At 43.1% G+C, this 26,559-nt stretch overlaps 1 protein-coding gene across 2 annotated transcripts in view; it reads right to left on the bottom strand.

Moving 5' to 3' along the window:
* The window catches only part of SLC9A8 (solute carrier family 9 member A8), a 60,533-nt gene extending 49,180 nt beyond the window's left edge, over positions 1–11,353 (bottom strand). The window contains exons 1-3 of one of the 2 annotated variants that reach the window (XM_016217405.2): positions 11,289–11,353; positions 9,251–9,429; positions 2,987–3,067 (exon numbers count right to left, since the gene is read on the bottom strand). In XM_016217405.2, coding sequence (XP_016072891.1) covers positions 2,987–3,067; positions 9,251–9,429; positions 11,289–11,302 — 274 coding nt within the window. In that variant the 5' untranslated portion in view covers positions 11,303–11,353. Of the gene's footprint in view, positions 1–2,986; positions 3,068–6,803; positions 6,848–9,250; positions 9,430–11,288 lie in introns of those variants that run through there. The other variant, XM_016217406.2, reaches the window with a different exon arrangement.
* Between the last annotated feature and the right edge of the window lie 15,206 nt (positions 11,354–26,559).

The following is a 26,559-nucleotide window of genomic DNA, read 5'->3' as shown; positions in this document are numbered from 1 at the left end:
AAAATACAATAAAAGGGAGAAGATGTGCTTTTACAGTGCAGATAGATCCTCTTCTGTACCAACAATGTCTTAGGCACTCTGAAAGCTCAGCTATCTCACAAAAGGCCAATGATGTCTCTAAATGGCTGTGGGCTTCTGCAACTTCTGGCTAGAAGAGGTAAGCTGGGAAATTTATCCCTGAAAGAATAAAAACCCCATTTTCTCTGGCAGCTTCATCTGGATTCTTTCTTGGCAGAAAAGTTGGAAATTCTTGAAATGGTGGCTATTTCAATATTTTGTTACATTTTGCTCCAGCAGTACAAAAGCTCTCCTTCACTTTACATAGCTTTATGAAATGCAGAACGATTTTGATAGCTTTGTCAGCTTTTCTAACTTCTAACCAAATGTCCTCTAATATAATAAAAACTACTTTCTGACCCCAGCACTCTCCCTGGAAGTGCTCCTAGTGTTCCAATCACCTGAGTTAGCAAATAATTATTGAAAGCAAGACTTACTTTCCACCATCCCTCCCAAGACCTGGCTGTACAGGCTACAGTTATTTCTGCATTATCAGTAAAGAAATGAATCTTGTGGATGGAGAGCCTTGGCTGACCCCCAACACCATCCCCCTGCATGCCCAGTTCTGGGGTGGCCATGTGGTCAGAGTTCATCTACAACTTCTGGTGGAACCAGGGAGAAGAGAAGGCCACCTTTCCCACTCTGCTTGCTACTGTAAAGATAGTAAGCCTGAAGCTATGATGGCTCACATGGAGAGAGCCTGCCCAAGAGTGAAGCCAAAACGAAGGGAAGCACTGTTGAAAAATGGAGAAAAACTGAGTGCAGGAGGCTTGATCCAGCTAAGTCTGAAGCTAGCACCACCTGTGGTTTTTTTGGTTCTATGAGCCAATGGGTGTGTAACTCCACCCCCACCAATTTATTTTCTTTGAATCAAATTGAATTGATTTTGCCCTTTGCATGGAAAGAGTCCTATCCCATATCAGTTAAGATGTTTTTGGCTGCAAGTAAAAGAACACCTGATTAAAAATGGTTTAAACAATAGGTGTTTATCATCTCATATAACAGGCAGCTCTGAGATAGGTAGCTATCAATTCAACAAAACAAAAATGCAGTCAAGACTAGACTTCCCATCTGTCCCCCTGGCAATCCTTAGCATTCTGGCTTTTGTCTTTGAGCCACAGGGACAGCAAGGTGGCTGCCAGTGCTCCAGACATCACATCCTCACACAAGAGCACTGAAGAAAGGGAGAATTACATTTTTTATCAGAGAAGAAAAGATTTTTCCAACCCACTACTGAGCATCTTTCCCATTGGGCTCACTGGCTAGAATTGGATTTCACACCGCCCTGCTGCCTCCACCCTCTTTGGCATAGAATGAAATTACTGTGATAGCAAAGACCAATCTCGACTTGAGCACAGTGTGGAAAGACACCTGATCAAAATAAGGGCTCTATTTTCAAGAAGTCAGAAATGGCTCTTGGGTAGGCAACCAACAACATATGCTGTAAGTCCTAATACAAGCACTGCTGGTGACTGACCTGCAGTTACTCAAACATTCAAGAGACAGTGGAGAATCTGACATTCCAAACCAAGTGATAAGAACCATTTTAGTTTCCATGTGCACACAGCTAAGTACACACCAATGATATTACTCTTAAGAAACTATGAAAACTGACTGCAAAACTGTAAATTCCTTGGAATGTTTTTTTTAAGTCTTTACTGAAATACCCCCAGAATAACAGGTATCAGCTATGAAGGTTATTTTCAACATGCCTAATATTGCGAAAGGAATGTTAACGAGCGATCCTCCCATTCTTAGAGCTCTAAGGCTATCTTCTTAGCTAAGGTTGTCAGAATCTGCCAGGAAGTACAGCTAAAGAGCCTACTAAATGGAGAACAGAAACTCTTTTGAGCAAAATTGGTTTCCAACTCTTTACTGAAGATCATCTCTATACAGTGGTGCTTCTTCCTTCAAATATGGCATCACTGGGAGTCATGAGGCTTAAAGGAGATGGCAATGTGAAAGTTCCTAGGTCAGAACTTGGCACTTAGTACTGTGAAGTCCAGAGAAAATATAAAAGGGGCTGAACCAGGGCAATAGGAACAAAGGTGGTGACAGGGGGAAGGAGAATGAACAGAGTCTGAGAGTTCATTTCCAAAGCTAACCTAAACCACAGCTATATTGTGAAAGAATTACTAAATATATTAAACAAGATCTACAAGGCAAAGAAAATTAATTTACAGCATCAGTGGTAATATGAAAAAATTAAATATCATCAGTAGGCTACAATATAATCTGATGAGAGCTTTAGCTGAACTTAGTGAGACCTTATTTACTATGCCTTAAGCATCCCAACCGCATTTTCCTCTTGATCTTAATACTTACTGAAAATAAGGTCTCTCCCTCTTCCCCCACTAACCACTTCAATGAACATGCATGTGAGCTCACACCTATTATTAGGCCAATTCACTCACTCTAAATAGAAGCTAATTATCTTAAGAGTTAATTGCCACAGGAAACAAAAGAGAGAAATTCGAGGTAGAATGAAATGCTCTCTGAAGACTTTAGATCTGACTCTGGCATTAAAGTGAGCCATTTCTCTTTCCTAAACTATAAAGTGAAAGCCCCTTTTGGCTGTAAAATTCAGTGACACTATGAGTTAAAGTGTCAATTACTTGCCTTAGGTTCAGCTGGATGTCAGCATAGCCTAGCAGCAGAGGTCAATGTGCCCAAATGTGTTCTAGAAGTAGAAAAGGCATTCAAGCTGTACAGAGGAGTTTCTATGTGACCTTCATGAGGTCATCAACCCTCTCTGAGCCAGTGTCTTCACCTGTAAAATGGGATCATAACACCTCATGGTAGGTTGCAGTGAAGATTAAATGAGATCAGGTATGTACCACATCTTTTGTGGTTCCCAGGAGTGGGAGGCACTAAAAAAATGACAGTTATTGCTACTGCTTTTATTATAGACCCACCAATAAGCACTTACCTAAAGAAACAACAGCAACACTCTCTGGCAAGAAATGTAATCGGTATCGAATCAGTAAATGCACCAATATGATGCAGATAGCTGTGGGAAAAACAAGACATGGTTAAAAGAGCCCATTTTAAAATGATAAACACCAAGTTCAAGGCAATAGTTACTTTTAGAGGGCTGCCAGGGAAATGGACAACTGTCAATGACACCTTAAACTTCAGCGTTTTTTTTCAATCTCTTTTCTTAAACTGGATTCGCAGTGTTTATAACATTTTCTCTATACTTCCTTACATCTAAGAGCATCAGACTCCTACTTTTTTCCTAAGCTGTTAAACCTTATACAACCATTTAAAATTATTCAAACTTCCCTGATTCTAAGAAATGGGCCTCAACTTTTTTAAGTAGTCATCAACTAGAAAACTCTAAATACTGAGGAGCATGTCAACAAAATCGATCACTTTTACGTAACTACAGCAGAATATGCTGACATAAAAGTATTTTGCCATCCCGTGACTGGTTCTCTCTTAACATAGAAGTGAGGGTATTTTATAAACAGAACAAAGTAAATACTTTGTTTGGTAATAAGAACATCAGAGACCTAGAGATGGGGCACCTGCTCTCCAGCTGGGTACTGGAGCTCCCACTGGCTGAGGGCTCCCCATGAACCAGGCACTGTACTGAGCACTTCCAAATGCTGTCTCACTTGACACCGCCCCCCCCAATGCCCCTTTTAACTAGCTATTATTACCATTATCTATTTGATTCTAGATGAGAAAACTGAGGTTCAGAGATTAGTTCACTGGTGGGTGCTGCAGGGTGGAGCTAGATTCCAATCCTGTGCCCTTACCCTTAAGCACCCCCCACCTCCCTCCTGGCTGCCTTCATTCCTCAGTAGCTAAAACTCGAAAAATGTCTGACTTTCTTCACAGAGGGGTTATCATGAAAGAAAAGGAAACAAAATATAAAAGTATTTGACAGGACTAAGTATTTCTGGACTCCCCCCCCTCCCCCCCAAAAAGCATACTTTTACATAAACAATTCCTAAATGTAATTTCATGGCCCAAACGTTAATATGCATGTTTCTGTTAGGCATATAGGTGATACCATGTCATCAATCACAGTATCATCTTAATACTAAAAATAATTTTGTTGTTTTTTTTGTGTAAAAATAAATGTTTAAATAATCTGCATGGCTGTTAAGTGGCCACTCTCAGAACCCACATTGACAAATTAGTTATCTTTAGTTCCACCAAAAAGCACCAGGTGGCCAGAGAAACAGTTATAAATACAGAAATTCTGTCTCCCTTTCATTCTATGCTCTCAACTATCAATCTGTGGTGTTATTATAAATATTTAACCTAGTTAGAAAAATCCTACATTAAATACTAAGAGCAAGAAAAAAGTCCTAATGCATAATTATAACATGTGACAGAAGCATGCTACTATCTAAAAAGGCAGGCACCTATGTAGATGATAATAAATTAGGGAGCTGAATCAGTTTCTGCTCTTTCTTTGTACCAAGCTGGATGAAAAAATTAATTTAAAACATTTATTCTCATAAATCAAACAACCACTTGCACCTTTCAGAGCAAAGGGGGAAACTATCAACAGAGAGCTAAATATAGGACTCAAGGAAGGTCTTCAGCCATTAAAAAGAATGAGGTCTGAAAAAATGATACCACAGAATGAGAGAAAATATTTGCCAATCAGATATCTGATAAAGGTCTGGCATCCAGAATATATAAAGAACTCTTGGGAGGGGGTGGGTAGAGGTGGGGAGGGTATAGGGTGGGTATAGGGTGGATAAAGGAGATGGAAAACAAACTTTTAAGTACACAATAATTGCTATTATTACATTTTAAAAAAAGAGCTCTTACAACTCAACAAGAAGAAAAACAACACAATTTTAAAATGAGCAAAGGGCCCTGGCTGGTGTAGCTCAGTGGTAGAGGGTTGACCCACAAACCAAGGGTCTCAGGTTTGATTCCCGGTCAAGGGCACGTACCTGGGTTGCAGGTTCGTTCCCCAGCCTTGGTTGGAGCACATGCAGGAGGCAACCAATTGATGTGTCTCTTTCCCTCTCTCCCCCTCCCTCCCTTCCACTCTCTCTAAAAAAATCAATGGAAAAATATCCTCGGGTGAGGATTAACAAATAACAGTAAAAACGAACACAGGACCTGAACAGACTTTCCTTCAAAGAGTTATAAGTGACTAATAAGCACATGAAAAAATGCTTAACATCATTAGTCATTAGCAAAATGCAAACCAAAGCTACAATGAGATACTACTTCCCATCTGCTAGGATGGCTATAATTAGAAAACAAAACAAAGTGAAAAATAAAAGTGTTGATAGGAATGTAAAGAAATTGGAAGCCTTGGGCCTTGCTGGTGGGAATGTAAAATGGTGCAGCCTCTGTGGAAAAGTCTGGTAGTACCTGTGAAAGTTACACAGAGAGTAACCACTTCTGGGTATATATCACTGTTTATACAAGAGAAATAAAAACTTATGTCCACACAAAAATGTGTACACAAATGTTCATAGCAGGACTATTTACAATAGTCAAAAGGTAAAAACAACACAAATGCCCATCAACTGAATGGGTAAACACAGTTGGGTATCCTAACAATGGAATTTTATTCAGCCATACAAATAAATTCTAACACATGCTACAACATGGGTGAGCCTTGAAGACATGACGCTAAGTGAAAAAAGACAGACATAAAAGATCATATAAAATAGTTTGAGTAGGTAAATTCTTAGAGACGGAAGGCAGAATTATGTTTACCAGAGACTTGGGGGGTGGGGCAAATGGGGAGTGAATGCTTTTAATGGGTATTGGGTTTCCTTTTGGGGTGATAAAAATGTTCTGTAACTAAATAGTGGTGATGGTTGCACAATATCGTGAATGTAGTAAATGCCACTGAATTGTACACTTTAAAGTGGTAAATTTTATGTTATGTTTATTTTTAGCACATACATATCCTTTAAAAAGAAAAAAAAGGATGAGGTATATAAAAAACACTAACATAGACCTCCAAGACATCCTGTGAGATGAAAAAGCAAGCTATAGGACCCCATTTACACTGAAATAAACTACACTCCAAGCTATATGTGCTTGTACGTGTGAATGTGCTCATGAATGTACAAAAGTATATACACAAATGTAAGTACATGTTTCCAAGTACACTTGGGGGAGGGGAAGCAAGAAGGTCCAAAAACTTCTATGTGGCATGGAGGGTATGCATACCACAAGTTAATGCGCTTCCAACGTTTCATGCCTGAAGCAATAATTATGTAACTATATTAAAACATAGACATGCCAATTTTAATAACTCCAATAAATTTAATGGCTATAAAATGTATGTGTCAAATGACGCTAATTGCTAACTCTAGTGCAAGTCAGTAACAGTGACGCACCCCTGTTTCTGCAGAGTCAAAGGTCAGCAAGGGTTAAGCATATATAAGTCAACTGATTCCAAACTTCTAAAAGTCAAGAGTTTTGGCGCCTATTCTCAATACAGGGGAACACAATGTAATCCTTTCACATCCTTATGGGGCTCAAACATTACAATTTCATTTGATTTGACTAACATAGTAAACAAAAGTGGCAAATGTGTTCCAGGTTAGTAGTTCCTGAAGTCTAGAATGAACTATAGACTGATGACTTGCCTCAATTCAACAGAGTTCGTGCATTCAGTGAGTTAACAAGTTACCTATTAACAGTATTTTTTAAAACTTTATCAGACAAATCTAATCAGGAATATATAAGACATGTATTATCTTCATAATATATAAGATTAGAGGAAAAATGCCTTCAAATTTACTTACAAAGAAGCATTCTGTTCTGCTAACGCATGTTGACCTACACATAAAAAGTGAAGATACCAACTCATAAACTGCCAAGAATCTGATTAGGTGAAAATGGGACCCACGTGACATTAGTGCAACATTAGTGGGACTTCAGAGTCCAGGTTTATGATCTGTTTGAAGAGAAGACAATCCAAGAGAAATATGCAGCACTATTAAATACAGTTCAGTCCCTGCTGGCCCCAAACATGTATTAACACTGGGTAGAATTTTGCCTAGATGAAAAAACACATTATAAAAACCTGTTTTGTGGTCTTTGGCACAAAATAACCTTAAATGCTACACACCCTGAAAATTACTTTGAAAGTTTTACTTATGCTTTTCACCCTCCTGTGAAAAAAGTGATTACAAAACACAAGTTTTTTTTCCAGGCCAGCCTTTTACATTCTCTAATTTATCAAGCTGACAACAATGTAAATAGATTAATAATACTTCAGGATTTAAGGAACCAAAGAGTTCTTCATCAAGAAAAGAACTGCTTTTCTTCTTTGTATTTGGCTACTATAACAAAAGAAAAAGAAAAATAAACCCCTAGAAAGAGAATTTAACTACATTTACAGGGTAAAAATTACCTGGGCATATTAAATCTATATGGGACATTGTACACTTGAGCACTGCTGGTGGGAATGTAAAATGGTGCAGCCTCTGTGGAAAAGTCTGGCAGTACCTGAGAAAGTTACACAGAGAGTAACCACTCCTGGGTATATATCACTGTTTATACAAGAGAAATAAAAACTTATGTCCACACAAAAATGTGTACACAAATGTTCATGGCAGTCCTATTTACAACAGTCAAAAGGTAGAAACAACACAAATGCGCATCGACTGATGAATGGATAAACACAATTGGGTATCCTTACAATGGAATATTATTCAGCCATACAAAGAAATACAATTCTAACACATGCTACAACATGAGTGAACCTTGAAGACATGACGCTAAGAGGCCAGGTGTAACAGTTTTGTTGTATTTTTTTTTTAATCTATGAGAGATAAGGATAAGCCCTAGAACCTTAAATAAAATTACTGTATTAATAAAATGGACTATAAAAGAGTCTGAATATAAGTGTGAAAGTGACACTTCCTCTCAAAAAACACTCTTAATAGACATCAGAGAAATACTCTGCACCTTTAAATCCAGTTCACTTTACAGCTAAATCCTTTCACTTTTCTGAAAATATCTAATTGGAAATATGACTATCATTAAAGAAGAGAGGAAAATGTAAATGTGCCAACTTCACTTTTCAGATGAGAGTTTGGACTTGGGTCAAATTCTAACTATTTCTTCTGTAGTCAGCTAATCCAAAGTGGTTATGCCCGGCCGGCATGGCTCAGCAGTGGAGTGTTGACCTAGGATCTAAGAAATCAAGGTTCAATTCCCAGTCAGGGCACAGGCCCAGGTTGTGGGCTTGATCCCCAGCAGGGGGCATGCTGGAGGCAGCCGATCAATGACTCTCTCATCACAGCTGTTTCTATCTCTCCCCTCCTCTCTCTGAAATCAATAAAATGTATTTTTAGAAAACCAAAAAAACAAACTGGTTGTGCAGTTTCAATGAGATTTTCCATGTTTGTTAAACACAGTTGTCTACTGTCTACACTCTGAGAGGCTCTGAACTTAATTAATGCCTTTTATCTAAACTTCTTGACTGATATCTGGTAACCTGGATATTAGTCTCTAGTCTCCCAAATCCCAGGTATGTCAAGTGATTAACCTCTCTGGGCCTAAATTTCCTCACCCGTTAAAGGAGGAGGTTGAATAAAATGAGATTTTAAGTTTGAGAGAGTGAACCTGTTTAAAGAAAAATATTACATTAAGTAAATAACAACACAGGTGGTATACAGATATGGTGAAAGTAATAACCATGGTTAACGGAATGATAGAGGTTAAGGACAACAGTGTGCTAGGGCAAAGGCATCTGATCTTTTCCTCAACAGCAAAACCTTTAAATAAAATTTTACATGAACGCTTAATAGATATGAGACAAAATTCTGCTCTGGTCAGCCAGATGCCCTACCATTTGACTCCCCCTACACCTGCCACCACCACCACCAGCTACCCCCACACAAAAACATACATACACACAAAAACACACAGACACTCCCATGAGCAGAGTTTGAAATCCACTATACTAGATGTTCAAGGCTCTCTCTAGGTCAAAAATTCTTTAATTCTCTCTTCCAAAGGGCATCTAAGATATTTCATATAGGGCTTTTCAGAATTGCTAAGTTCTATGATTTTACAAAGAAAAAGAGGTACCCTGTTATAATGTTATACACTGATCACTGTCCCTCAATGTCTAAAGTGAAAACCAAATGGAGGACTTGACAAAGCAAACAGCGGTTTAAATAGGGCTAACCACACAGCACATACAGACACCAAGATGGCAGACAATGGTGAGTGCATTCACCTAGGACGAGGAGGCTGAAGAAAATAGTCATGCCACTTGACTGTTCCTCCTGCTGAGCCTGCTCCCCTGTCTGCACAGGGAGGATGGGTTTGGCAGGGGTCGGGAGCACCAATTTTGTAGTGACAACCAGGGCAGTGTGGAGGGTGACATTGAAACTTTCGTGAGTTGTGTTGGGGAACCTGTTGGAGGACACAAAAAGCAGAATTAGATAAAGGAAAAAGGGCCCCAAAGTATCAACACACAAAGCCAGAGAGAACTTGGCACAGAGCTCCACAGGAATAAGTCTTGCAACCAACAGGCAAGCCTTGGAGAGAAACTGATTAAGAAAAGTCCTGCCTGTTGCCACAGGATGGTACAAGCCCTCAGGAGCTTCTGAATGCAGCCACGTAGAGGACAGGAACAAGGGGCAATCAGAGCCAGTGTAGAAACCACATGCCGCCTGCTCTTTGGCTGTAACAGGGGATTTAAACAGAGGCAAACTGGAGTCTCATCACTTACAAAATCCAACATTATTTACTTGGCACCTTTAACTCTCCAGTTTACATTCTTTTCCTCGGATTATACCCAAAGCCACCTGACTTTGCGCAATTGGTGATCTGGTTGGAATGCCCTACCCTACTTTACAAAATCTTTCTCAGATTTCAAAAGGCTCAGTGCAACCTCCCCTGTAAGACCCCACTCCACTCCACCGCGTATGTTCCCCACAGCTCTTACATGTGTTGGGGTTGTACACTAGTGCAATATTGATAAAATAGTCATTGTAATTGTGGTAACAGCTCATGTTTATTGAGGCCTGCTTCATTCCAGGGACTAGGTAGCATACAACCTCTCATTTAATAAGCATAACATGCCTGAGGTGGATACTCTTACTTTCCCTTTTATACCCATGAACAACAGAGACTCAGAGAGGTTGCATAACTTGGCGAATGTCTCAGTTAGTCAGTAGCAGACTGAGCTTTGAGACTAAACTTGAAATCACTGGTCCATACACCTCCTTTGCTTTGTGCTGCTGAGGAACAGCTTAGTGTCTGGGACAAAGCTGATGCTTAATAAATAACGTGACTAAATGAAATGACCACCCAGCCAAGAAACATATCTGAGTTGTCAGGTGAGGTAGTCATATTTCAACCATGGGATGCCCCGTGAATTTTTACATATCCATTCCACAAACATAGATAGGGCATCTATAATATGCAATACACTGTGCTCAGCAGGCATGGAGATGGACTAAGAGTGGTCCTTCCCCAGAAGTACCTGGAGGACAGGCACAGGGGTGGCCCCATCTCATCATTTATGGCTTCTCCTCCATGCTCTCTACACTCCAGCCACCCTGCCTGCCTTTCTGTCCCTCAAAGGCACTAAAGCTTTTCTTGCTTCTGGTCTCTTGCACTTGCTGTACCCTCTCCTATCCCTCCTTCTGTTCATTCAAGTTTCAGCTGGCACTGTCACTCCTTCCTGAGTGGACTCCTCCAACCTAGCACTGTTCCACTTCCTTCAGAGCACTGAAATCTTGTCTGTTTATGGTCTTTTCTTACAAGAAAGGAAGTTCCCAGAGGGCGGCTCCTAGGCTGCCTCCTTCGCTACTATGTGCCCAGGGCCTGAAACACAGTAGATGGACAAAAGTTAATGAATGAATGAAACTCAATGGAGATAGATGCGAAAAATGATCGTTACAGTGAAAGAGGCTAACTAGGGGGTGGGGGTGAGGGACTTCCTGGAGGAGGCTGAGCGCTCCGTAATCATCAGATGACCGAAAACTGAGAAAGGGAAGTTCGGGTTGCGTAGCTGCAAGAGGGCTTTCGAAGCCTGCGTTGGGCGAACGATCCCCAACCCGAGAGTCCGACCTAGAGGACGCTGCAAGGCCGGGCTGGGCCCAGGCCCGTCCCTCCCGCCCTTCTCGCGTGGGTCGGTAAGGTCAGTTCTGGCCAACCAGCACAAGGTGCTGCGCCTTCCGGGAACGGGGGCGGCCTGAGGCGCTTGCTGTCACCCGCTGGGGCCCAGCCCTGTCGCCTCCGCCGCCCCGGAAAAGCCCACTCACTCTTCTTCCGCCATCTTCTCCCCAATCCTGCGGAGCCTCCAAGACCACCAAGTTCGGAGCCGCGGGGCTAGCAGGGCCCGCTTTTGCTTCCGGCTTCCGCTGAAGGCGCCTGCCGGCCGACTGGTCGGGGGCGGGGCTTCGGCAGCGCCAGGGCAGCCCATCTATCCTATTGTCTCTATAGCCCGAGGGTGGGAGGGGGCCTATGGGAGGACTTTCACGGTCACTTCCAACACTTCGTGACCTTCTGGCCCCACGTGGTTTCAACTTTTCCTCGCTATAGGGAGGGACCTTTTAAGGGAAACTCCTGTGAAGTCACTGTGAGTCACCCTAGCTGAATTTTGGGAAGGAAGCTTCTAGCCTGGGCTGGGCAGAGGGACCCCAGGGATAAACTTCCCCAGTCTGAGCCTCAGATTTTCTCAGCTATAAAGGGGACTAGCAACCTGGGCTTTGCAGAAGTGTGCAGTATTCTCTCTGAAAACGTTTATTGAGTTCTGACTGTATGCCTATCATAAAAATAGGTGGTGATGATCTAGGGATGGACCATTGATTAATTTGATTCATTGACGCCTGGATGTGCCCAGCAGTGGTCCGTGGGGTTGGGGATACTGGGAGGAACAAGGTGAGGTTGGAGGAGTAAAGAGGGACCCCAGCTGGAGGGCTGGACTATATTATAAAGCTTGTGGATTTGGCACCACCTCTGCTGCTACCTCCTTCTTGGTCCAAGCCATCGTATCTCATAACATCTGCAAAGCTGCCTAAACCGCCTCTCTGACCCTGCCTTTGTTCCTGTGGTCTTCCACATAGCGGCCCCAGTGATCTTTTAAAACTCTGGTCACTCCTCTACTCAAAACCTCCACTGGCTTCCAATCTTGATCAGAGAAAAAAACTTGGAATACTTACAGGACTCAACCCTACCCCTTTCCCCTCTAAGGTGGATCCCTTCTCCCCTTTCTGCACACTATCCACTGTGGCCGCAGTGGCTTTCTCAGTGTGCCTGAAACACACCGAGAAAACTGCCACCTCTGCACTGGCAGATCTTTTTGTCTAGAATACAGTCATGCCCTGCATAATGGCCTTTCAGTCAACAGTGGACCTCATATACGACCGTGGTAGGTTAGGTGTGCGGTAGGCTATACCATCTAGGTTTGTGTAAGTGCACTCTATGATGTTTTTACAAGGATGACATTGCCTAATGATGCATTTCTCAGAATGAATCCCTATTATTAAGCAGCACATGGCTGTACGCCATTGCCCATTGGCTTCCATCTTTCCCACTCTTGGGCTTTTTTTTAATTCTTACCTTGTCCGTTCTACCTTCCCTGACTATCCCGTTTAAAACCCAAGGCCCCTTCCCTTCCCTGAGTTATTTTTCTCCAGAACCCCGAACATATTATTTTTACTTATATATTTGTTTATTGTCCTCCCTCCATAAGCATGTCAACTTCCCGAATGCAGAGGTTTTTGTCTGTTTTGTTCTCTGTTTTATGTCCAATGCCTAGAACAGTACCTGGCACATAGTAGGTACTCAATAATAAATGATCACTGAATAAATAAAGACATTAGTTAATTCTAGATGTGTTAGGAAACAGAAGGGTTTCGGAAAGAGGAGTGTTATGACCTGACTTTTATTAGGACCCCTTTGATTATAGAGAGTTGGGTGGGGCAGGGGTGCACGGGGGCAAGGATGGAAGCCCTCAGACCCGCTGGGAGGCCTTTGCAATAATCTAAGCTGATTATAGTTTGAATTGAGGTGATACCATGGAGATGTTAGGAATGGTTGGACTCTGGGTGCATACTGAGAGCAAGATTTGCTGATAGACTGTGGCACGTAAAAGAGAGGCCCTAGCCCGTTTGCTCAGTGGTTAGAGCGTCGGCCTGAGGACTGAAGCGCCTTGGGTTTGATTTGGGTCAAGGGCATATGCCTCGGTTGTAGGCTCAATCCCCAGCTGGGGCCATGCGGGAGGCAACCAATCGATGTGTCTCTCTCACATCGACGCTTTTCTCTCTTTCTCTCCCTTCCACTCTCTCTGAAAAGCAATGGGAAAAATATCCTTGGATGGGGATTAAACAAAAAATAAAAAAAGAAAGAAAGAGAAGTCAAGGATGACTTCAAGCTTTTGGCCCTGGGTGGGGCAGAGAAGAGATCTGTGTGCTCAAACCCAGAGACCGCAGCCCCTCCAAGGTTTTTTTAGGACTGTTGTCAAAGCTAACTGAGAGAATGTGTTTAGCATCAGCCAAGGTTTATTGAGTCCTTCCTGTGGGTGTGGTGCTGGGCTATTGTTTCCTTAATTCCTTACATTTCTTTGAGGCAGATACTAACATAATCTGTAAACTGAAGCCCAGAGAAGTCAACCACTTGCCTGAAGTCACGCAGCTGGCAAATGCTGAGGCTGTGATTCTGGCGAAGTCTGTGCTTTTGATCAGTAACCCCTGTTGCTCTCCACCGCCTTCAATTTCTCTGGCTCTAAAATGGGGCTAACAGCGTCTTTTCCTCCCTTATCACAGACAGAGCCTGGTGAAAATGAACTGGCCCTTAGGGATTGAGAGCTGGGTTCTCTCCTAGCCATACTTAGTGACTGAGGGCTTGAGGCTGTCACTTTCCTTCCAGCCCCGACTAGCTGAAGTCGAGCCTCCATGGGCCAGGGGTAGGCCCCTTTCATCAGACTGCAGGCTGTGGATCAGTCAGGATGAAAGCAGGGCCCTGAATGCACTGCCGGATGCCCCATTTTATCTGCCATTCCACCCACTGCTCTTGCCACAGATCCTGTTATCAGGTCCAGATCCGGGCTTTGCGGCAGTCATGGATCTGCTGCCAGCCAGGAGGCAGAAGAACACCTGTTCTCAGGCCTAAGGGCAAATCCCAGTCCCTTCTCACCTATTCCTGGGAACAAATCTAAAATCCCCAGTCATTGCCCCGAGGAAGGCAAATAAAGCCATTTGACCTGCAGTTCCCGAGCTCCTGTGCCCGGTCAGGCTGAAAGGGGACTGGCACAGGGCATGGCAGGCTTTGGTGCCAGACAGTCCTGGATCCCTACCCCAACTTGGTACCTATGGACTTTGTAACCCTGGGACCCTACAGCACCTGCAGAACCTCAAGGCCCCATCATTATTGTGACAGAAGCCTTTGGAAGACGCTACAGGATTAGAGAGAAAGCTCTACCTTTGTTCTCTGTTCTCTCTGCCTTCTTACCTCCAATCTTGCCATTCAGATCTCAGCTTAAATGTCACCTCCTCAGGGAGGTCTCCCCTGACCACTCAGTCTAAAGCAGGGGTTGGCAAACTTTTTCTGTAAAAATCCAGACAGTAAGTATTTTAGTCTGGTCTCTGTCTCAACTCCACTCTGCTCTTACAGTGGGAAGGACAGATGATTTAAATAGGCGTGACTGTGTGCCAATAAAACTTTACGGATATTGAAATTTGAATCTCTTATCATTTTTACATGTCACAAAATAGTCTTTTGATTTTTTTCAACTATTTAAAAATATGGAAACCATTCTTAGCTAGGGGCATATGAAAGCAGGTGGCAGGCTGGATTGGCCCACCATGGCAGCCGACCCTTAGTCTAGTCTTAAAATAAGTGTTTCTGAGGTGCTTACCATTATCAGACATTTTTTCTTTTCTTCCTTGCATCCCTCCCTCCTTGCCTTCTTTCCTATGTTTATCATCCATGTTTCCCTCTAGGATACAAGTCCCTGAAAGCAGAGAGCTTGTCATACTCTTGTTTTTATTCTGTTTTTTATTTTTTATTTTTTTAAAATGTATCTTTATTGATTTCAGAGAAAGGAAAGGAGAAGAAGAGAGAGAGAGACAGAAACATCAACGATGAGAGAGTCATTGGTTGAGCCTCAACCCGGGCATGTGCCCTGACTGGGAATCGAACCCCGATCACCTGGATCCTAGGTCGACACTCAACCGCTGAGCCATGCCTGGCTGGGCAGTTCTTTATTTCTTTTAATGTTTCTTGAACACTTACTCAGTACCAGACATTTGAAGCACATTATGCTCAGTAATTTATTTAAGTTTTGTAGAAACCCTGTGAGGCACTCTGATTAGCCCAGTTTTACAGATGTGGAAACTCAATGCTTGTTCATTACTCTTTTCCCCAGAGCTTGGAAAATGCTGAGGTTTTCAGCAAAAGAGGGGCACCAACAAAAACATTTTAATGGATTTGATATTTTAAATATGTTTTTAAAGGGAATCAAAGTGGTTACCATGTGTACCAGTCAAGGTTCAATCAGAGAAGCAGAGCCAGGAGGAGAAATATATTAAGAGATTTATTGCACCCTGGCCAGTGTGCTCAGTGGTTAGAGCATTGGCCTGCTCACCGAAGGGTCTCAAGTTCAATTTCCGGTCAAGGGCATGTACCTTGGTTGCAGGTTTGCTCCCCAATCCTGGTCAGGATACTTGTGGGAGGCAACCAATCAATGTGTCTCTCTCACATAGATGTTTCTCTTTCTCTCTCCCCCTCCTCTCCCTTCTACTCTCTCTGAAAAGAAATGGAAAAAATATTCTTAGGCGAGGTTTAAAAAAAGATAGAGAGATTTATTGCAAGGAACTGGCCTAAAACAGTGTGAATTATTATCTTACGGTTTTATAGGTTAGCAATGTCGTGGAGTTAAAATCAAGGTGTCAGTAGGGCTGCATGTGTTCCTCCTGGAAGCTCTAGGGAAGAATCTGTTTTCTTGCCTTTTCCAGTTTCCAGAGGCACACACATCCCATGGCTTGTAGCCCCATCTCCTCTCCCCAAAGCCAATAAAGGCATTACTTCAACCTTTGCTTTCATTATCACATCTTCTCTGACTGGCTTTGTGATTACATTGAGCCCATCCTGAGGTTCTAGAATGATTTCCCCATCTAAAGGTGAACTGATAAGCAACCTTAATTCCCCCTTGTCATGTAAAAGAACATATTCACAAGGTTCAGGGATTAGCACGTGTACATCTTTGGGGGACCATTTCTCTGCCTACCACACTGGGGGAAAATAAATTCTGTGTTGGCTCCTCTTCATTTATTTTTACCATTTAATATTGTTTCACATGGATTTACATATGGGGAAGAGTTGGGCATAATTTTTGTAATGCCTGTAGACTTTAATGTTTTAATCTGGTCCTGGCCACTTGGCAGATAACAGGCACTAAAATTACTGGGCAGAAATGAAAAATCTGGGCTTGTAGAGTTCAGTGGGGCCAGGTGCAAAAGATATCTGAGAGAGATTGGGAAAAAATGCAGATTCCAGTCCTATCACAGACCTACTGGATCTCCAGTGTGGGGCCTGAGAATCTGAATTTCCTTCGGGTTCTCCACTCCCAAAGCCGACTCTGTTGGTGACTGTTCATAACCCCTAGGAGAGTCCTACCGATGCCTAAGTGCTTCCTCTCAGCACAGGACCAGCCAGCCATGCTGGACGTGTTGATGCTCCCAAAACAGCCTTCAAACAATGACTGACAGGTGTTGGAGGATTACTACCTCCACTCCCTTGCCCCTTGGTTGGGACAACCCTGAGGTGCATGTTCTAAACAGTGTCCCAGAGTTCCAGTTGCCCACAGTGGTGACCCACTTGACACCGCATATAGGAAACAGGAACCCAGCACAGGATAGAAGCAAATGGAATTCCCAGGTGATGGTGAAGGGAGATCCCAGGCTCACAGCTGTGCACCAGAGGGGGTAACCAGTCAAGCTTCCAGCAGGCCTGAATGCCCCAGGGAGATCCCTTCAAAAAGGTAAATGAATACCATTTCTGATGCTTTGGAAGATGTTGGGAGGCCACTTGGACCACTGGCAAAAAGTTTGAAGTTGAACTGAAAACAAATACTGAGAAAATTAGGTCTGCTTGGGGTGGGGGAAGGGCACAAGGTAATTATTAACTCAAGGAAAACTGTAAAGCTGTGCAGGAGAGCAGAGGACACCATAGTTTACCATGGAGCTCAGCTGTGAATGGCATTTACACAGTCACAATTATGTAAATAGTAAATACTGTTCTCACCAGAATTGTAACTATCTTGAGAGGTTGGGGGGCCAGGGAAGGGTGTGCATATGTGCTGGGGTCACACGTAGGGAAGGAAAGAAAGCAGAATCCTCATATCCTATAGTAGGAAAGAAGATTATACTGAAAACTGAAAAATTTAGAGATAGAAATAGGAACATGTTTTTTTAGAAACATGGAATTAAATAGCAAAAATCATTTAAAAGAGGTCAAAGTGGTTTTCTTTGGGAGGGGGGAGGAGGGAGTGAAGTAGACATTTCTGTTTTTAGAAAAAAATGACTCTTCAATTTATGTGTATCATTATCTTGATACAAATAAAATCTAAAACCCAAAAAAATAAATAAAAGAGGACAGGAATATGTTATGTTGATAATGGTTGTCTCTGAATTGTGGATCATGGGTATTTTTTTTCTTTTTATTGTTATTTAAATTTTTCCCCTGCTTGGCTGAGCGTGGCTCAGCGGTTGAGCGGCAGCCTAGGATCCAGATGATCAGGGTTCGATTCCTGGTCAGGGCACATGCCCGGGTTGCAGGCTCGATCCCCAGTCGGGGGTGTGCAGCAGGCAGCCGATCAATGACTCTCATCATTGATGTTTCTATCTCTCTCTTTCCCTCTCCTTTCCTCTCTCTGAAACCAATAAAGATATGTTTGTTTTTAAATTTTTTTTCCTGAAAATGATATACAACAAGAAATGAAAAATAAATAGGATATTTTTAAAGGGAGAAAGAAAAAAGGTATGCCCAGAGCCAGCCTGGAAACTAGTGTTTGCATCTGTCAGCAGGTCTCAAGACGGGGACAGTGGGAAGGATACAAAGGTGAAGGGTGGGGACATGGGGCGGGGGTGGGGTGGGGGGGGGACTTGACAGAGCTTGGTGACTCATAGAATACGAAGGTGAGGCCCGGTCGAAGATGAAAATATTAAATGACCGTGGCCTTGACCTCCTGTATGACAAGCTGGCATATTTCTAGTTTGTGACAGGTGACTGGCAGCTACTGAGTGCTCCTCATGACAGGCAGAGTGTCAAAGGGCTTTACTTACATTCTCTGCCACTTCTACTCTTACTTGCTTTTTAAGCATTCGTCACATCATGTTATTCTCTTGCTCCAAAGCATCCCATGGCTCCCCATCTTATTGTGAACAAAAACCAAACTCCTCTGAGTACTCTGCGGGCTCTCTTCGGTCCGCTTCCTGCTCTCCAGGGGTCTCTGACCTTCTCTTGTACCTTTTCCCCTACACCCCAATTCAGTGAGGTCCAGGCTTCGCTACGTTATCTGCTTCTTGAACATGCCAAGCTTGTCTCCAGCTCAGAACCTTTGTTTTTTTTGTTTTTTCACATTTTAGTCAATAATTTCATTGAACCAATCCTTACGTGGATCTGTGAATGCTTAAAAGTCATAGGTATGAGCGTGACACCCTTGTTCTGCCAGCACCTCCCTTGGACAGTAAATAGACATCACGTCTGTCTGGCGTCCAGGGAGGCACCGTGCACCAGGCTGTACCAGGAACAGGCTAAGCACACTGACATCAGTATCTGGGTGTGTCTTTTGTTTTCCATAAATAAATTCTTCCTGAACGCTTAACCCTGGAGAGGCCCTAGCAGGGCTGTCCTATAAAAATACAAAGTAAGCCCCGGATGTCGTTTTAAATGTTCTTTTCATTTAAAGGAAGCATTTTATGGCTTCTCTTTGGCATATCTGAATTACAGGGCTAGCATTCTCCCTCTTGCGGATCAACAGCCCAGTGAAGAGATACGTAAGGGCGAGGCCCCAAACAAAGGAGCTCTGTCCTTGTGGAGCTTGGGGCGCGGCATGGTGGGCACTTAGAAGCATTCTGGTTCCCCGACATAGAAGCGCTCTGAAAAAGGCCCCACCTCAGGACCCTTGCACATACTGATCTTTCATCTGCCTTCTTCTAGGTATTTACATAGCTGCCTCCTAGTCATAACTCAGGTCTCATTATAAATGTCACTTCTTCAGTGGGGCCTTCAGGAACCACCCTATTCGTTCGCCCCAACTAGCTACTACCTCTTCCAACACTTTACTTTCTTGTCCTCACTGTGCTTATCATCATGTGAAATTACCCGGTCTCTTTTTAAAATGTTTTAAAAATTATTATTGAGATGTAATTCATATAACATAAACCTTACCATTTAAAAGTGTCCAATTCAATGGCTTTTATTACGTTGTACAACCATCACCACTATCTGAGTTCTAAACATCTCCATCACCCCAACAAGAAACCCGCTGTATCTGTTAGCAGTCAATCAATCTCTCCTCTCCCATCTCCTGTCAACCCTAATCTACTTTATGTCTCTGTGGATTTGCCTATTCTGAATATTTCATATGAATGGAATCAAGTATGTGGCACTTTGTGTCTGGCTTCTTTCACATAGCAAAATATTCTGTTTCTTTTTAAAATTTACCTCCTTATTATCTGTCATCCCCTTTAGACTCACAGGAGCTTTTAATACCTATAATAGTGTCCAGCATAAGTCATGAAATATGGATTAAGCACCTATTATGTGCTACATGTGCAGTAACACAAAAACCCTCCCCAAAGAAACTCTCTCTGATCTTCATTTTCTCCTCAGTGATCTCCAAGGCTCCCCTTGTACACCCCCAAGGTGGTGATGGGCTAAGGGCTGGTTGGGGGAAGTCTCCCTTTTTCTGGCCCAGCAGACATGCTCCAACTCTCTAGAAAGGGACACCTCACAGCCCTGGCCGGTTTTACTCAGTGGTTAGATTATAGGCTCGCAGACTGAAGGGGCCTGGTTTTGATTGCAGCCAAGGGCATGTACCTCGGTTGCAGGCTAGATCCCCAGCCCTGGGTCGGAGCCCCTGCTGGAGGCAACCAATCGCTGTGTCTCTCTCATGTCAATGTTTGTCTCTCTCTTTCTCCCTTCCACGCTCTCTGAAAAGCAATGGAAAAAATATCCTCGAGTGGGGAGTAAAAAAATTTTTTTTAAAAAGAAAGGGACACCACACACCAGCACATGGGCCCCAAACAAACTGAAACAAAACAAAAATCCTGGGGAGCATCTGTTTCTAAGGAATTTCCCGGTTCCTTTGGTTCTCATTCAAGACAAACCTGTGGGACAGTTCAGATAATTATCTTAAATAAAAAGTGGAAGGGGCCATGGGACAAGGAATGCGGGAGGCCTCTAGTGGGAGAGAGAATAGCCTCTACCGCCAACAAGCAAGGAGCTAGGGGCCTCAGTCCTACGGCTGCAATGAACTGAATTCTGCCAACAGCCTGAATGAGCCTGGAAGTGGGTTCTTCCCAGTGCCTCCAGATGACACAGACAGGCTCCCATCTTGACTACAGCCTGTAAGACCTTGAGCACAGAACACAGCAGAGCCTGTATGGACATAGGACCTAAGAACCCTGAGCTGGAAGTAGTTTAAAAGGAGAGAAAAAAAGATACTCACTTTGCTGCTTCCAGTCCCCAGCTGAAAGGAGGCTTGCTTTGAGGCCTGGAGGGCTGTTCAGCTTAATTCGACCACGGGACAGACAGAATAGGAGTTAAGAAATCAGACACTGTAGCCAAATGTCCAGGGTTTGAATCCCAGCACTGCCACTTACTACCTCTGTCATCTTGGGCAAGTTACCCTCCCTGTGCCTCAGTTCTCCCAGTAAGTATTTCGGAGTATTATTTTTGGATTGAACTAATATTCACGAAGTCTTAGAAGCATGATAAGCACATAATAAGTACTTTATGGATGTTTCTCAAATTAAAAGTAACTCCCCCTGACTATATACGTGTGCGTAATGGAGTGACCATTCCCGAGTGGTGCTGAGCCCCTTTAGTGATTCTCCTGGGTAAGAAATACTGGCTGTGGTGGCCTCTAACCAGTGTTCTTACCTCATTTAAAGACCAAAAGGGAAACTCCCCTCTGTTTACAAATAGGGGACAATTAAAAAATCCCAATTATCCATTAATAGAAGAGTAATAGACACTAAAAATGATAATTCTTCTCTAGGGATGTTGTATTAGGAAAGAGCCTGTGCTCTGCCTTGGCAATGTAGTGTAGTGGTTAAGGTCATGGACCTTGAAGCCAGACTATCTATGTCTGAATCCCAGCTTAGCCACCTATAACTGTGTGACCTTGGCTAAATCACTTAATCTCTCCGTGTCTCAGTTTCCCTATCTGTAAAACGGCTTTAATGATATAACTTATCACACAGAACTATTGCTAGGATAAAATTAATAAACAGAGAGCAACTAGCATATGATTGTAAGTACCTAATAAACCGTAGCTATTACTGTTGAATTAAAAAAATAAGCACAAATATGCTTTAGGGTTTAAATATAAGTCTGTGCAATGAAAAAAATCTATAAGATAATTTACAAAATGCTCTAAAACTATGACTTTTTCACACTCTTCTTCATGTTCTTCTGTATTGTCTGAAATTTTTTTGATAATAATAAGCCAATACTACTTTTGTAATTAGAAAAAAATTTTAAGTTAATTCCATTTGGGGGTGGGAGCTTAATAAGCAACTCTGTCCTCAATGAATTTTTTGCCTGTCCTCATCTTTGTGTTTAAGGACTGTTTTTGCTTCGGAAATTCTTGCTAGAGCACTAAGACCTCTCCCTGTGAATCGGGACGAGCCTGTTAAAGGCTGGGTGGGTTCTCCTTCCCCCTGCCCTACTCTGTGTTGCAGGAAAGGAGGTACTGACCCACCCATCCCCTGGTTCATTTGGCTGTTTATTTCACACACAGTCATTCAACAAGGTGTGGGAAACAAACATGGCCTATCCAAACAGTAGAAATCCATGCATTCATCTCAAAGTTAGAGGCAGATTCGCATCTATTACCCTGGAAAAATGTTTGTGGTCACAACACTCAGTTAAAACAAACAAAAAAACTATATATAGAACAATATTTATTCAAAAAGTAGGCATTGAACTGTGACCAAAAAATGCTGTGGTGCAAGAGATGGGATGGAGGCAGAGCTATATAGATGGGGTGGTCATAAAAAGCCTCTCGAAGAAGTGGCATTTGAAGATGTACAGTATGATTCCGGTTTTGTAAAAATATTTCTGTGTGTGTGTGTTTCTTTATTATAAACTAGAGAAAAAGGAATCCTCACTAGACTGTTTGTTCTTTTAACTCAAGATACTTCTGGAGTTCTCTTCTATGCATTGGCCTGGGCAAAATTCTTGGGACACCAAGCTGATTTGGGTAGGCATGGTCCTGCCCTCAGAGGACTACCTCCTGCTCTGATTCTCCACCGAGTCAGGCTAGGCTGGACTCTGAAGTCTCCATTGCAAGTAACAGAAACTCAAAGTAATCTAAAGGAAAATCTGGTCATGTAAGGAAAAGCCTAGTGGTATAACTGGTTCAGGCATGGCTGGATCTAGGAGCTCAACAGTGTCAACAGGCCTCTGCTCCTCTGCCTCTCCCATTTCTGCTTTCCCTTCTTGTTGGCCTCACTCTTAGGCAGGCTCTTCCCATGTGATGACCATGATGGTCCCAGCAGCTCCTAGCTTCTGTCCTTTCAGCTCAGCAATCTTAGAGAGAAAAGAGCACCCCTTTTCCTGGGAAGACCAGCAAAGTTTGGGTCACATGCTTTCCCTGAACTGAACCAATCACATTGGCCTGAGGGATGCAGAAATTCAGGTGAGGATAATGTATCCACTCCTGGAGCCAGAAGGGAGCCTCCCCACTTGAACCACATCTACTGAAGAGGGAGAGAGACCATCAAATCCTACCAGAAGGCTAAAATAAGAAAAAGGCATGATCAGCACAGATTGAACATTAACTATTTGCCACACATTAATGACACAGGATAGGAACACTTACTTCCATTTTACAGAGTAGAATTGAAGGTCAGCAACTTTTGGAAGGCCAGAAAGCTATGAAGTAGAGAAACTGTTCATTGAAGTCTGTCTGATGCCAAAGCTCCCAAATGATGATGATAATGTTGATAATTATAGTAATAAGAACGACTATCTATTGAGCACCTACTGTGTGCTAAGCTTTGTAAGCATGATCTCATTTCATTTCCTCTGCAACCCTTGAGGCAGGTACAGTGGACAGTACAGCTGACTCCTTGACATCCATTCCAGCCCAGCCACAGGCCTGGGACCCAATTAGTCTAAGCCAATCATAGGAATTGCATCCCCTTCTTAGAGATTTGTTCAGGAATGGGCATGTGACCCACATCTAGCCAATGAGAAGTGAGGAGATGGTTGCCAGGATCGTTCCTCACTCTTCCAGGAGGGGGTCGGGAAGTGACCCTATTTGCCTACTGGACATGAAAGAGGATGCCTGTAGTCCTGATAGCTCTTGGCAGTCATCCTATGATCACGAGGACAACCAGCGTCAGGATGAAACCAACACTGTGGGCGGCAGAACAGAGATGGAAAGGACATGGGGCCTTGATGATGTCATAAGGCTGCTATATCTACCACTGCCCCAAGGGGAGGCAGGATAGTCTATTCCAGTTAAGCCAGTTTGGGTTTTATTAGCTTCTTTCTAGTAAAAGGCAAATTCTAATGGACTTAGTATGGATTTTTTAAATCTTCATTTCACAGAAGGGGAAACTGAGGCTCAAGGAGATCAAGCGAGTTGCCTAAGGTCACACAGTGAGCAGAACTTTGATCCAGGGTTTGTCTGATTCCAAACTCATCACACAGTATGGTTCCCACACAGTAGTAACCTTCCTTCTGCCAGGTGCTTTTTAAGCAAGTAAAGTTGAATCCTTCTAACTACACTGCAAAGTAAGTGCTTTTACTATCCCCACTTTGTAGGTCACAAACATCCATGGTGGAGGGGAGACTGTTCAGCAGAGAGGCTTTTGGATCTGAGGATTGCTGACAGGTTTATGATTCATACATAGCCAAGGGCAGACAAGGGGGGGGGGGAGTCGAGGGGAGTAAGGAATTCTTGGAGGTTACGAAAGGCCAGGATCTTCTTTCAATCCTGCTGAAGTGTTGAGCCAGGAAGATTGGCAAATAGAGCCCCAGAAACTTATTTTTCCTCTCTAAGGATTTGCTCTTAATTAATTTTAAATTTGACTAAGAAAAAATTCATGTAGGAAATACATTACCATTTTAGAAAAAAGTTGGAAATATAGGCATGTAATAAGACAACACAATTCAGAAATCTTACCAATACTTCAGCTGTATAATTATTGACAATTAAGCTCAATGTTTTTGTGCCTCTGTTTCCTCTAAACAAGGTAGTGAGGAAAGCCTCTCTGAGGAGGTGACATTCGAGTTGAGGCCTGAAGGATGAGATGGAGCTATCATCAGAAAAGAGTTACAGGCAGAGGAAACAGCACATGCAAAGACCCTGAGCTGGGAGTGAAACTGACTGAGTGAAGGGACAGGAGAATGGCCAGTGGGTTCATGAGAAACAAGGGAGTGGGGAGTCGAAGGAGATAAGGTCAGGGAGATAGATTCGAGTCAGATCACAGAGTGGGAAATGGGTTCGAAGCCAGGGAACTGCTCATGGGCCCAGCACACAGGTGATGGGCCAGTTATATAAGCAAGTTTATTAATCAGCATCAGGCTTCTGGGAAGAAGACAGGGTGAGAGACACTGCCAGTTCAGTCTGGTATATTTTCACTAAGCACCCACTCTGTGCCAGGCCCTGCCCAGAGTTCTGGCCTCCAGAGCATTTGCTTTGAAGATCAGAAATTCAGGGGCAGCCAAGGCTATAAAAAGGCATTTTTTTCCAAAGGACATCTGCCTCGCCAACAAATGGATGGAAAGATCCTCAAGGTCTCTCCAAAGCAGACAATTCAAGTTCGTACACTTAGAGATGTTTCACAGCCATGGACTGACAACAATTTGAAAATCAGAAAATACAAAAGTATAGAAGAGTGGTTCAGAGCTCAGGCTCTGGAAACAGCCTGAGTTCGTACCACGCTCTGCCATTCCTGGGTGATCTGAAGCTAGTTACTTCACCTTTCCATGCCTCCATTTCTCTATTTTTCTGTTTCCACTGCTCTTATCCCCAAGATAAGAGGCCCCAGATGGGTACTATTCTTTTAAAGTTCAAGGACAGAAAGATGATTTGGAATGTCTTATCACTGGTAGGACAGGACACGGAAGCCTTACAGATGAAACAGACGCTGAGGAAGGAACGAGGGCTAACTCCTGGGGTGGGCAGGGGAGCTGACTGGAGCCTTAGAATAAATGGGTTTGGGGGAAAATTGATGTATGAGAAAGAGGAAGCAAGGAGGCGGATCCCTGAGCTGTCCCAGCACCAATCAGGGGGTTTCTCTCATTGGGACCCTTTCTGCTGTGCACACCAGTAGGTCAGTGCTTGCACTCCTTACCAGCTGAAAAGTAGGTTGGGGTAAATATAATTATGAAGCAAATATTTTCAAAGAATGTTTGCCAGGAAGCACTGGTGGGGGGGGGTGTCTGGAAGTGAGACAAGGGAGGGAAAGAAGCCAAGCAGGTTATCACTCTGGGCAACTGAGGTTCAACCCCACCATGGAACTGCAGGACATAGAGTAAAGCACACCTCAGAACTGTCCACCCAAAGGGCAAGGAAGTAGGGTTATTTATCCACTGACTTCTGTTAGTCATTGGTTAAGGGCTATTCCTACAGGAGAGTGAACCCTCCCTCCTTAGTATTCTCTAGGGATGGAGGAGTAACAATGTGGAAGGAGCTTGGGCCCCCACCTTGTGGAACCATGCCATCTTGGCTCCTCCATCACTACAGAGACATCCTTGTCCACAGGGTCTAGGAAGGCTCCCCAACACCATGCCTGTTATTTCAGCCAACAGGAAGGGAACAGTGAAAGGAAGAGCATTGCCCATTCCTGTGAAAGGCAGGACCCAGAAGTGGGACCTGTGGATACGTAGGAGGAGAGCTTTCCATTGCCTATAACTTAGTCATGTGGCTCCAGATGGCTGCAAAGAAGCCTGGGATATGTGGTAAAGCTATGGAAAGCCGTGTGTCCTGTGAAAAATCAGGTGTTCTCTTACTAGGAGAGAAAAGGCAGGAACAGATATTGTGGGGAATCATTTGTAATCTTTGACCAAAGCATGTGACTCAAAATAGCTCTACAAAAGATAACTGCTACTGTTGTTACCTCTTCTTTGAAAATCTCTGTAGATATATTTGAAAGATGAACGTAAATGCTGGGTACTCATATCACCCTACATTGGACTTTGGAATCAATGTAGTAGGATTTAAATCTTTATTTTCATGCCTTCCTAGGTTGTGTGACCTTGGACAAATTACTTAACCTCTCTGAGTCATCTGTCAAGCAGGGATAAAGGTATATTACTCATGCAAGGACTGGGAAAATCAAATAAGAC

This window comes from Miniopterus natalensis, chromosome 7 (assembly GCF_054644295.1).
Source record: "Miniopterus natalensis isolate mMinNat1 chromosome 7, mMinNat1.hap1, whole genome shotgun sequence".
Classification (NCBI taxonomy): domain Eukaryota; kingdom Metazoa; phylum Chordata; class Mammalia; order Chiroptera; family Miniopteridae; genus Miniopterus; species Miniopterus natalensis.
The sequence above is the reverse complement of the archived record's forward strand: the minus strand, read 5'-3'. Positions and strand labels throughout refer to the sequence as shown.